The sequence below is a fragment of the Leptonychotes weddellii genome, chromosome 8, assembly GCF_054177405.1.
Source record: "Leptonychotes weddellii isolate Sample4059 chromosome 8, ASM5417740v2, whole genome shotgun sequence".
Classification (NCBI taxonomy): Eukaryota; Metazoa; Chordata; class Mammalia; order Carnivora; family Phocidae; genus Leptonychotes; species Leptonychotes weddellii.
In genome coordinates, this window is record NC_138376.1 from 79,202,767 (window position 1) to 79,216,735 (window position 13,969).

Consider the following 13,969-nt stretch of genomic DNA (forward strand, 5'->3'; position numbering starts at 1 on the left):
GAGAGCAGGAACACAAGCAGGGGGAGTGGGAGAGGGAGAAGCAGGTTTCCCGCTGAGCAGGGAGCCCGATGCGGAGCTTGATCCCAGGACTCTGGGATCATGACCTGAGCCGAAGGCAGCTGCTTAACCAACTGAGCCACCCAGGCGCCCAAGCAGGGAGAGTGGGAGAGGGAGAAGCAGGTTTCCCACTGAGCAGGGAGCCTGATGCGGGGCTTGATCCCAGGACTCTGGGATCATGACCTGAGCTGAAGGCAGCCGCTTAACCAACTGAGCCACCCAGGCGCCCCTCTAATCAGTTATCTTGTATTACAACAGTTGCTCAAAAGCAGAGTAAAGAGTTACATAAACTTTTGGGCAGAATGGTATGATTGTCTTTGTATACATTAATTATCAAAGCTTACCCTATCTTTCCCTAAGTGTATTTTACTTAGCTCACTAAAATTTTCCTCTACGATATTTTTAGGTATCCTTTAACATTAAAAAAAGTTAAGGATTAAACTGAGAGTTCTAGAGGGGAGGGAGGTAGGGGGATGCGTTAGCCTGGTGATGGGTATTAAAGAGGGCACGTACTGAATGGAGCACCAGGTGTTATACGCAAACAAGGAATCATCAAAAACTAATGATGTAATAATGTATGGTGATTACCATAACAAAAAAAAATTTGAGAGAAAAAAAGTTAAGGATTAGGTTGATGGGGAGATGGGCAAAACAGATAACAGGGATTAAGAGGTACGAACTTCCAGTTATAAAAATAAGTCAAGGAGATGAGAAGTACAGTATAGGGAATATACTCAATAATATTGTAATAACGTTGTATGGTGACATATAGTGACTATACTTATGGTGAGCACTGAGTAATGTACAGAATTGCTGAATCACTGTGTATCTTGTACACCTGAAACTAATATAACGTATGACAACTACACATCAATAATAATAATAAAAAAAGGAATTAATAATGTGGAAATAGCAAATGCCTACTGCTAAAAGTATTCCAGTGTGGTAAGTGCCAAATAGAGGGTATTTTCTATCCTGGTGACATGTGAACCCAAAATTTTATGACATTTTCACTTCAATATTCATGTTGTTTCTCATTGTAAGAATAATGAAATTGTTAAAAACGGTCAACAAAAATTAGCTATCAGTTACAAGTGTTAGTAAAATGTAACAGTTACTGCTATCCATGCTGTATTGAATTGGAACAGCTCTATCACATTAGCAAAACTTGCTTTAGTAACTTTGAATCACATGGGTATAGAATTACTACTTTAGCTTGCACTGATTTTTACGTATTTGTCTTTATGAAGTGTTTCTAATTTTATATCCTAAGATTGATGAGAATGACAAAATAGAAACTATTTCCTTCTTTGTGTTGTGACTCTTGGAAAAGTTAACTATGATGACTCAAATTCTTCCATGAGAAAGAGGTGAATCTGACTTTCCTCTATAAAATTACCATATACATAAAGATTTAAGTACCTGATCTAGGAAACACATCATGAGTTATCTTAAGTATTTTCTTACACAGTGGAATCTGAATATCACTATCAATTATTAATACAGTTTAATAATTTTATTTACTGTACCCTTTAAACTTCTTCCAAGCTGATTCACTGGATCTAAAAAATGTTATTTTTCACTTTACAACCAGTGAAATATCTCTTTAGTATTAAACAAAAAGATCATAAATCCAAACTTCATTATATCCTTCTCCATTTGATTATAAAATGATAATTTCTTCCCAAGCCGTGAGGTGTCTCAATGTAAAAGTTTTAACATTAGTTTCCTAATGCAAAGCCCTATCGATATACTTACCTTTGGTTTACATAAGAGTATACTTTCATTCAGTGTCTCACTAAGCGAACAGCTATAATTTCTGTTCATTTGCACACTGATAACTATCTTTATCTTTAATCAAAAGTATACAGAAAGCAAGATAACTAACTTACTTAGTGAAACACAACATTATGTGCAAAAGGGCCTTCAGTAGATATTTATTATCTTTAGTAAATATTCCTAGAATCAGTTAGACAAAAGGCTCAGCTTTTTCAAGAGTAAGCTAAATAACATCTGTTATCACTAAATACATATTTGAATCAGTTTCCTTAATTAAAATTTCTATTAAAGTATGTGGCCAAAATTATATCACATTGTGAGTTAAGAAACATAAAATGATTCACAAATGAATAAACAAAAGGGAGACAATTTGCTGAAGTACCATGACATAAACTGGCAGAGGAGAATAATTTATATTTGAGATCCTCTTAAGACTATACATTGGCAATTGTGAGATAATAGAAAACATATATATTGGTCTCTACTCCTGGTTGCTGGCACAGAGTTTCTAAAACCCTCATAATTTCTTAAGTGATAAGAGCACTAGGAGCATCTTTTGTCCTAATATTTGGTCTTTGACCCCATTTCCTGACACAGAGTTCCTAAATCCTTTGTAATTTCCTGGGTGACAGCAGTGTCTTTTGTTCTACTGAGGTGACTCTTTGTGGGCTCCTGGATGAAGTCATGATTAGAAGCTTGGAATTTCCAGCGCCACACCACATTCTCCAAAAAGGGGAGAGGGCCTGGAAATGCAGTTAATGACCAACATGCCTACAACATAAAGCCTCCACAAAAAGCCCAAAATACGGGGTTTGGGGAGCTTCCAAATCTAAGCGGAAAGAGGTCATGAGAATCTCTGATTTGAAGTGAAGTCAGACAGAAGGTGTGGGTAACCTGGGGACCTACTACTTGCAATTGGCATCTGAAAGTGGGAGCAGTCTCACAGGAATGAGCCCTTAACCTATGAGATCTGATATATCTCTAGATGGACAATTGTCAAAGCTGAGTTAAACTGTACACCAGCTGATGTCTAAAGAATTTCTTGGTATGGGGGAATAAAAAACCCACACATCTGGTGAGCACAGTAGAAGTGCGAGAGTAAAGGAGAAACACAGGATTTCCCAAAAGAGTAAACAATACAATAAATTCTAATAAAATACTAATAACCAATACTCACTACCAATCTCAAAAAAAAGATATTTAGAGCCCCAAAATGGCCATAATTAACAGATTTCACAGAGCATACGAAAAGTAGCACTATAAGCAGTGAGGCAAGTACATATTGGCAAAATAGTTTTAAAACCTGTTATGGTCATGGCTCCCTTTTTCCCATTCTATTTCCATTCCACTAATCTCCTTGTTTCTTTTAAGAGCTAGATTGTAACCCAGAATCTGCTCTCTATTAGTGAGAATAGGAATCCTGGTTCTTCTATGTGTTAGCTTGGGAAATGGTTAAACTTCAGTTTTCTTCTATGTCAAATGGAAATAACTACCTAAATAACAAAATTACTGTGAGGTTTAAATGAAATAATGTGAATGTTCCTTAGCTAGTGCCTGGTTAATAAGTATTAAAGGTAAACTTAAAAACATAAATACATAAAAACGGAGGCTTTCTCATTACTGTGGAAAAGCAAAAAATAGGACAAAGACTTAAATAGAAAAAAACAGGTCAGTTTTCTAATGTAAGAAATGTAGAGTACTGGGGCGCCTGGGTGGTTCAGTTGGTTAAGCGTCTGCCTTCAGGTCCTGGGATCGAGCCCCACGTCAGGCTCCCTGCTCAGTGGGGAGTCTGCTTCTCCCTCTGTCCCTTTCCCCCACTTGTGCTCTCTCTGTCTCTCTCAAATAAATAAATAAAACCTTTTAAAAAAAAAACGAGGGCATCTGGGTGGCTCAGTCGTTAAGCGTCTGCCTTTGGCTCAGGTCATAATCCCAGGGTCCTGGGATCGAGTCACACATTGGGCTCCCTGCTCCACGGGAAGCCTATTCTCCCTCTCCTACACCCCCTGCTTGTGTTCCTGCTCTCGCTATCTCTCTCAAATAAATAAATAAAATCTTTAAAAAGAAAGAAATGTAGAGTATTTATAATAACCATAATCATTATCTCCGGGATTTTTCCATTTATATAATCATCATCATCATCTCTACTATGTGCGAGACAATATGCTTGGCACTTTATAGTACCTTACCATTGTATTTTTATAATTCATTAAGAAGATATTTAATACCATTTTCCAACAAGGAACTAAAATCCTGACCAGGCTGTAAATTAAGTATAGGGAGAGATCTTGTCTGTTTTATTCACAATCACCTACCAGATGGCCTGGTGGATAGCAGGCATTCAGAAACATCTATTAGATATATGGGTAAATGATAAAGGGAAACTCAAAACAGTTACTTGCTGAGATCACACAGCAAATAGTGATATCTGGATTTAAACCTGAGTCTGGCTGACTCCCAAAAGCCATGCCTTTATTTAGTATGCCTGAATTGTAGAAAGTCCTCATCAAATAAATGGATTAATAGAAATGACTAAATAAGACAAGAGCATTATATAAAGCTGAAATTCAATGAATTCCATAAACAGAACCTAAAGTAGTCTCAAAGGTAGAAACTAAAAAAAAAAAAAAAAAAACAGCAAATGGTATAGTGAGTAGAAATGCTGAAGAAAGATGTAATGGATAAAAGAACACAAAGGGGGTGACCCTGGTATCATGAAGGGTAAGGGGCCTAGCAAAGATCCTTTTAAATAAACAGTACAGAGTGTGATTCTGGTCTGAAGGAAGACAGAAACAAAGGGCTATCATAATGGACTCAACAATGTAGCCAATTTATAAAAACAGCATGGAGTTGGGAGGAAGAAACTCCAGTTGCAACCACAGAGATGAGAGAAGACTGTGACCCATTCTAAGACTGTCAATGTCTTAAGAAAAGTGAAAAGAAAACTGCAAAGGGGAAAGCATCCAAATTAGAAGTAGGCCAAACTTATAAGCTAAGAAAAAACACATTAACCGTTTCTAAATGACTGTTTATCCTTCTTTAAGATTTGAGAAAGAGAACATGTGTGCGTGAGCACAAGCAGGGTGAAAGGCAAAGGGAGAGGGAGAGAGGGAATCCGAAGCCGACTCCACACAGAGAATGGAACCCAAATAGGGCTCAATCTCACGACCCTGAGATCACAACCTGAGCCGAAATCAAAAGACGCTTAACCAACTGAGCCACCCAGGTGCCCCTAAGTTCCCAATTATTCCTAATTGGGGCTGTTTATTCCTAATTGGGGCAGCTAACCATACACAGTGAAGTATAGTTGCAGGAAAATACAATACATATAAATGCAAGTAATATAAAGGCATTACCTCCATGGATATAGCAATGAGCCATTAAAACCATAGCATCTTTTGGAAAGAATAAAGAACTGAATGAAGGGGGACAGTTTAGGGCAAAAACTTTATAAGGGATCATGAGGGTATACTGAGAGGCTGAACAGTAGCCCATACACAGAGTTCTATAAATTAGTGATCAACATTCCTAAACTATTTTCTTGGGGGAAGGACCAAAAAAAAAAAAAAAGACTCCTAAACTTGCTTGATTATTCTTCATGTACGATTTACTTAGGACTAATCTATCATTTTATAGAATTTTAGACACTTATGTCCAAATCCACTTAAGTAACTCTCTACTTTTAGTCCCTGTAGAGAAACTAAAGTCTCTCAGTAATACTTGATTGCCCTGGTCTTTTAAAACGAAACAATAATAAATCAGCAAATTTTTAAAACACCTTAGCACTGACAAAAACATCAAACAAAATAAACCATTCCCAGAAAAGCCTGAAAGGAGACAAAGGTGACAGATACTGCTACCTATTGATTTGCTTATATTTTGAAACACTTACCTAAGCAGTTTATGCCCATTTGTTGTGGCAACTTCAGCAAGGCTTGTTAGAATCTTTAGGTATTGACTTTCACTTTGCTGAGACAAATGTTCCAGAACTTGCCGCAACTAAATTTTTTACAAATAAAAAAATGTGATTATACAATAATCCATTAAACTTTATCAAGAAATTATATACCTATTAGTTTAAAAAGTATCCCAAAGCCAATTAGCTGAAATCAAGTCCTTTACAGTTATTTTGCCTTGCATAAATTCAAAAGCTAATATAGACATGACATAAAATCCTTTCAAAATCACCCAGTTTTTAAAGCAATGAAAAATGCATATAGATAGAAATCACCAAGTTCAGGGGTGCCTGGGTGGCTCAATCGTTAAGCGCCTGCCTTCGGCTCAGGTCATGATCCCAGGGTCCTGGGATCGAGCCCCGCATCGGGCTCCCCACTCAATGGGAAGCCTGCTTCTCCCTCTCCCACTCCCCCTGCTTGTGTTCCCTCTCTCACTGTGTCTCTCTCTGTCAAATAAATAAATAAAATCTTTAAAAAAAAAAAATCACCAAGTTCATTTACAGAAATTTAATTCCAAACTTCTAAAATATAAGTATAAACTCCGCAATTTTTCAGAGTAAAGATATTATAATACAGAGCTCAATAAACAAGTGATTACCAATGACATTATGATATTCCTCCTTAGATTATTTTCCCCTACCTATGGGGAAAATTCCAATTATTTTAAGCAAAAACCAAAGACCTCGGGGCACCTGGGTGGTTCAGTTGGTTAAGCATCTGACCCTTGGTTTCAGCTCAGATCATGATCTCAGGGTTGTGGGATTAAGCCCCAGGTTGGCTCTGGGCTCAGTGCAGAGTCTGCCTGAGAGTCTACCCCTCACCCTCTCCCCTTGACCGCCCCCCAACGCATGCGTGTGCTCTTAAATAAATAAATAAATAAATAAATAAATAAATAAATAAATAAAATCTTTAAAAACAAAACAAAGACCCTGAGGGCAGAAGACTCGTAGGGCTAAATAGCAGCACAAAGTTTATTAGTATATAATTCATACTTTCCTATAACGCAGACAAGCAAATCTGAATCATTATAATATTTATAATACTAAAATTACTAGGCACATTTTAAAATGCCATATATGCCAAACATGAACAAAAAACCTGTTCATTTACAAGCTACTAGTACAATTACATTACCATGTTTTCTCGGAGATCTTCATTCTGTGTCATTTGAATAATTGTCTGGAAAAGCCTAGGGTGATACTGAATTAATACTTCACATGTCTCTCCATAGCCACCCTAAAAAAAAAAAAAAAAAAATTTTTTTTTAATTACCTAGGTTCAAAAGAAGTTCCTAATGGAAAACTTATTTCCTCTACACACCAGTCTCACACTAAAGGTGTGGGTTTTCCACACCAAGCAATTCTCCAACTCTCTGTGGACAACTAAGTGTCATAAAATTTAATTCAATTCTGACGCTAACCCAGAGTTAACACAGACCCCACAGGTTAGGAGCTCAGTCTCATAAAAGTGCCCCCACTTCAGAAGACACTCACAAGGGCGCCTGGGTGGCTCAGTTGGTTAAGCGACTGCCTTCGGCTCAGGTCATGATCCTGGAGTCCCTGGATTGAGTCCCGCATCGGGCTCCCTGCTCGGCAGGGAGTCTGCTTCTCCCTCTGACCCTCCCCCCTCTCATGTGCTCTCTCTCATTCTCTCTCTCAAATAAATAAATAAAATCTTTAAAAAAAAAAAAAGACACTCACAAGTCCAGGCCACCCATACTTCTAACTAACCAACTTTAAGTCAGGAGTTCCCATAAACCACTCCGTCAGGTTTGATAATCTGCTATTTGTTGTTTGATAACAGCTCACAGAATTCAGGGAAACACTTTATTTATTATAAAGGATACAACTCAGCAACAGCCAAATGGAAGAGATGCACAGGGTAAGGTATGTGGGAAGGGGCACAGAGCTTCCATGCCCTCTCTGGGCATGCCACCATCCCACAACTTTGATGTATTTGCCAACCCAGAAGTTCCCTGAGAACCCCACTGTATACAGGATTTTTATGGAAGTTCCATTACATAGGCATGATCGATTAAATTATTGGTCACTGATGACTGAATTCAACCTCCAGTCCCTCTCACCTCCCTGGGAGTCACATGACTGGCTTCCCAGGCAATCAGCACCCATCCTGAAGCTATCAGAGGCTTTAAGCCACCAGCCATCTCATTAATGTACAAAAAGACATTCTTATCACTCTGGAGATTCCAAGTGCCTGAGAAGCTCTTGTGTTAGGAACTGAGATGAAGACCAATATATATTTCTTATACTATCACAGTTCCTTTAAAAGATCATATTCTTTAAAAAAAATCATATTCTTTACAGAATAAAAATCTTTGCATCCACCCTCTCATTTGAGGAAAAAAGGTGATTTTACCAGTCTCAGTCTCTATTATAAAGTAAAGGGCTAAGAATATACATTAACAACATACCTGTACACATAAATCCAGAGGCGTTACTCCATTTTTATCTGACAGATATTTAGCTCCTCGTAACAGAAGAATCTGTGCTGTGTCTCTCTGACCATGACTGTACAGAAGTAAAACCATGTTAAAAAAAATTTTTTTTAATTTAAAGTCTTTCTCTATGAATTATGGACAGTCAATATGAATCAAGAGAAGACTAACAATTTTTAAAAATTGAGAGGAAGATCTGAATTACATCCTCAACATCCAGGAAAACATTTCCCAATGTTAAATCATACCTTCACCATGTAGATAGGAAACTGACTTATTAAATCTTAGAACTGAACTTAGAACACATTACCTACAATAAATCATAACATTTAGGGATAAACAGCTACTACTCAGGCTTATGCTCCATTTTTTTCTTTCAATCATTTCCAACCTTCTTCCTACCACACCCATCCAAGTCTCTAGACCTCTTAGTCAAAAAAAACCTCAATATTCAAAACAAGAGTATATTTTATGGCACTTTAATACTTGGCAAAAAAATAAAAAGAAAGGAAGGAAGGAAGAAGAAAATACAACTATCAAAATAAGAGAATGAGGGAAGGATAGGGATTAATTATCCAAAAATACTATCTAGCTTTCAACCTTCATTTTATCAACCCACTCAGTTTGGCTTCTGTTGACAGCTATTTAATCTGATCTAGAATGAACAATGCTCTTATCCACATGCCCATTCTACTTATTCTCTTTCTAGTAGGAGTAAAATTAGTAACCATCATTCTTTCAGCTAGGAGGAAGCTAATTTGAAGACGGTAACCACTAGACTCTAGGTCTCATTATTCAGTGAGCTAATCTGATCCAAGATACTCTAGACAATAAAAAATAAAGTTACAATCCACAGACACTACAGTTTGAATTTTATGAAATGCCCAAAGAAGTCATACGGTTTAGAAGAGTATCTAATCAAAAATTTGTATTTTGTAGATGACAAAAGCTACTAACTCAAGCACAGGTGAAACTAGAACTCAGATCCCTGTCTTCCAAAACAAGACTCTTCGACGGTACCATTACACCCAAACCGGTATGTCATTTCCCAAAGAGAAAGACACACAGACTTCTCAGAGTTAAAAAAAAAAAATACCACTCATTCTTTACCACAAAATGACACTGCATAAAGTGTAATTTATAACCAAATGGCATTAAACAATTTAAAATTTTTTAAATTTAATAAACCCTACTATGAATGTGATGGCAGATATTATAGATACATCACTCTCCCAATACTTTATTGTCATACTGATTACTTAGCTTAATACAAATATCAAGAGGCCAAAACTGGCTTAAGAACAGTGCCTAATTTATTCCAGAAAACCAAGAAACCAAATAAATCAGCAATCTCTCCGAAAGCAACAGTAGGTAGTTTTACTATTGTACATCAAGAAAAGTCTTCATCAAGCATCATTTGTCATTAAGCTGGGAGTACTGGTCAACACATTATATATTAAAGCTAACAGCAAGAGTTTACAATTAACACCATTCTATTCTTTGTAATACCTAAAAATGAAAGCTAAGTGAAAAGAAACTAACTTATTAATTTATTTAGAGAGACAGTGTTATCTTTGCTACTATGCTTGGTTCTGAAAAACCCAAAATTGCAAAGCTAGTCTGTTCAACTTTAATGACATTTCTTCTATAATTATTTAATATCCATGTGTCCAATCTTTCCAATTAAACGATAAACTTCTTCACAATATATTTGTTCCATAGCACCAAGCACAGTAGTTGGCTTATAACATATATTCAATACATATGTTGAATTATAGTTTTTAACTTCAGGTACCATTCATTTGACAAATAAGCATTAAATAAGGTAGTGTACTACAGAAAAAAAAAAAGACCTGAATCACAGTTTATTTAGGATCTACTAAATGACAAGCATAATGCTCAGTTCTTTGTACAAAGTCTGACTTAATCCTGAGACTATTATAAAATAAGTATTCATTCCATTTTTCAGTTGAAAAAACCATGACTTGAGAAACAGTTACTCAAGATCACAGTTACATGACAGAGGAGAATTTGAATCTAGGTCAGTCTAACTCCAAAATCTTTCATCTATATATTATTCAACCAAGATGAATAAACAGAGTTTGCCCTCAAAGAGTAAACAATTTAGTACTCAAGACAGTATGGTACAAGGTGCAAGGGGATACATGCTATGAGAAAAATAAAATGGGGATCACACACAATGGACAGACAAGATCACCATGTACAAATGGGACATTGTTGAATGTATGTGGTTTTAAAAAGTCTCCAAATAATTTTATTTATCATATATAGCAAAAAGGATAATTATCATGAAGGAAAAAGAATACCATTTTGACATTTTTAGAAAACTGGAGTAATTTCTAAAACTACATTAAAATCTCATCTACGATCAGGTAACATTTCATTTCAAAAATAAATTAAAAGCAAGAAACAAGAACTAAAATATATATAAAATCTGCATAACCCAATTAGGGCTTCAAGTGCCTCACCGACAATATTGCACGACATTAAGACTAACCTATGACAGGGGCGCCTGGGTGGCTCAGTTGGTTAAGCGTCTGCCTTCGGCTCAGGCCGTGATCCCAGGGTCCTGGGATCGAGCCCCACATCGGGCTCCCTGCTCAACGGGAAGCCTGCTTCTCCCTCTCCCACTCCCCCTGCTGTGTTCCCTCTCTTGCTTTGTCTCTCTCGGCCAAATAAATAAAATCTTAAAATAAAAAAAAAAAAAAAAGACTAACCTATAACAAACTGCTCAGAGTGTTGCATAAAAGATTTTTCAGTCCAAATAACTGCAAAAATTTGCCCAATGAACAAATATTCTTTACAATTCAACTATTTTTTTTTTTTATATTGATTGAGATAATAGTCCCTTCAAGGAAATGCCAATGCATTCTCTGGAAACTAAGTTGGCAAAGATTTAATAAGAAAGCTACAGTACTTCTAACGCATTTAGAAGTGATTTTTCAAGCACCTTCAGTCTCCTAATCTTAGGCTTTCAAGGATATGATCTGAAAACTTGGCTAAAGTGCATATAGCACATACACTGCAGTATTTTTCTGGAACAACTTATAAAACAAAGAGACGGTATTTTCTAATAGTCTTTCCTATTCTAAAGTTTACAATTTTGAGTCTTTGGCTGTTTTATATGGCTTTGACTGTGAACTGAAAGGAGTTGCTTGGCAGTAGCTACAAATCCATGTTCAGAATCACACCTTTTTCTATTTCTCTACTGCAGATGTCTATAATTACATAAACATCTCACTAGTTTACTGTATCTATATAATCCCAGCTAACTCTCACTTTTCCTTTTTTTTTAAGATTTTATTTATTTATTTGACAGAGACACAGTGAGAGAGGGGAACACAAGCAGGGGGAGTGGGAGAGGGAGAAGCAGGCTTCCCGCTGAGCAGGGAGCCCGATGTGGGGCTTGATCCCAGGACCTGGGATCATGACCTGAGCCAAAGGCAGACGCTCAACGACTGAGCCACCCAGGCGCCCCCTCACTTTTCCTAATAGAAAAAAGTTATCCCAGATATAGAAAATACTTGAAAATCATTATAAATCCAAACCTTTATTTAAGAACTCAGGGGAATGGGAAGCATACAACTGAAAATAAAACCAATCTAGCAATTTAAAGACTTGAGGCATTTGTAAATACTATATAAAAGTCCTAGGGGTGCTTGGGTGGTGCAGTTCGTTTAAGCAACCAACTCTTGGTTTGGCTCAGGTCATGATCTCAGAGTCCTGGGATCAAGCCCTGCAATGGGCTCTGCACTGAGTGCAGAGTCTGCTTAAGACTCTTTCTTCCTCGGGGCACCTGGGTGGCTCAGCCGGTTAAGCATCTGCCTTTGGCTCAGGTCATGATTCCAGGGTCCTGGGATCGAGCCCTGCATCGGGCTCCCTGCTCAGTGGGGAGTCTGCTTCTCTCTCTCTCTCTCCCCCTGCTCGTACTCTCTCTTAAAATAAAAAAAAAAAAAAAGACACTGTCCCTCTCCCCTCCATGCACTCACTCTCTGGCTCTCTCTAAAATAAATAAATAAATCTTAAAAAAAAAAAAAAAGTCCTAAAAATAGGGGCGGCTGGGTGGCTCAGTCAGTTAAATATCTGATTCTTGACACTGGCTCAGGTCATGACCTCAGGGTCACGAGATCAGGCCCTGTGTCGGGCTCCATGCTGGGCTTGGAGCCTGCTTAAGATTCTTTCTCTCCTGGGCACCTGGGTGGCTCAGTTGGTTAAGCATCTGCCTTTCACTTAGTTCATGATCCCAGGGTCCTGGGATTGAGTCCCACATGAGGCTCCCAGCTCAGCAGGGAGTCTGCTTCTCCCTCTGCCTCTCATCTCTCTCAAATAAATAATCTTAAAAACAAACAAAAAAAGATTCTCTCTCCCTCTCTCCCTCCCAAAAAAAGTCCTAAAAACAAAGCTGCCTAAAAATGGGGGTGGGATAGGGGGGAATCATTGTGTGCCTATAGTACACATGAAAGAAAGCTAATGAATTATGTATTATGCAAAATGCCTGGAGGAAAAAAGTGGCTGGGAAATAGTTCCTGTCATAATTTTAGGTCAAAATCGGTTTGAAAATGACTCATTCACAGCAGCACTACATAATTAAATATGGCTCAGAATGAGAATATAAGTAACAAAAAGAAAAAAAAGAAAAGGTCTGTATGGTGAAAGAAGAATCCTATTTCTCAGAATAGAAATCTTGTATAGCAATAAAACTGAGGACAACCATACTTTGTGCTCACTGAGGAGTGGAGAACTGTGCTACAGTTTAGTAGGCACTTACTAACGACTAAGTGCAAAATACCCTGCCAGATGCTTTCTATAAGCCATCTTATTTAATTCTCACTATAGTCCCACAAGCCAAATAGCAGCATTTCCATTTCATAAACAAAGAAACAAAAGCTTCAGAGGTCAAGAAACTTGACTTAAGTTACATAGTTTTAGGGCCAAGATTTGAACCCTGCTTCCAAGGCTCCTTCTCCTATATATCTCAATACTTTTGGAATGTAATCCAGAATTTTTTAAAAAAAGCATATGATGATATATCTAGTAACACCTCTCAACCAATAAAAACTTACATTAAGGTTTTTTTTAATTTAATTTGTCTATAGGGTCAACTTGTTCTCTTTCCCACATTCCTTTCCCTTTTCACTTATCAGAGAGAATACACTGGGAATAATTTATATGTTTAATGTATACCTATATCTAGATATCACAAATAAAATTAAAAGTATGCCTACAACAAACACATGATTTCACTCATATGTGGAATTTAAGAAACAATACAGATGAACATATGGTGGAGGAAGACAGAGAGGAAAACAAACCATAAGAGACTTAAAAATAGAGAACAAACAGGGTAGATAGAGGGAGGTGGGTGGGGGATGGGCTAGATGGGTGATAGGTTTTAAGGAGGCACTTGTCGTGTTGAGCATTGGGTGTTGTACATAAATGATGCATCACTGAATTCTACTCCTGAAATCAATATTGTACTGTATGTTAACTAACTAGAATTTACATAAAAATTTAAAGAAAAAAAGTCTGCCTACAAATGAACCATGTTCCATATCTATCATCCTGCTACAATGATAAATTTCTTTTCTTGTTTCAATTTTAATCAGACTTGCCTAACTATCTCTGTTCAAAGAAATCTAATATTTGCTAAAATAACAGTTAATGATGGGAGGGGTGCTTGGCTGGCTAAGTCAGTGGGGCATGC

The 13,969-nt window shown here is 37.2% G+C and overlaps 1 protein-coding gene across 4 annotated transcripts in view; it reads right to left on the reverse strand.

Moving 5' to 3' along the window:
* HACE1 (HECT domain and ankyrin repeat containing E3 ubiquitin protein ligase 1) overlaps nt 1-13,969 on the reverse strand; it is a 103,181-nt gene that overhangs the window by 52,362 nt on the left and 36,850 nt on the right. For all 4 annotated transcript variants that reach the window (XM_031031820.2, XM_006736862.3, XM_081828723.1 and 1 more), the window contains 3 exons: nt 8,221-8,317; nt 6,924-7,025; nt 5,726-5,832 (listed from right to left, as the gene is read on the reverse strand). In XM_031031820.2, coding sequence (XP_030887680.1) covers nt 5,726-5,832; nt 6,924-7,025; nt 8,221-8,317 — 306 coding nt within the window. The remainder of the gene's footprint in view (nt 1-5,725; nt 5,833-6,923; nt 7,026-8,220; nt 8,318-13,969) is intronic.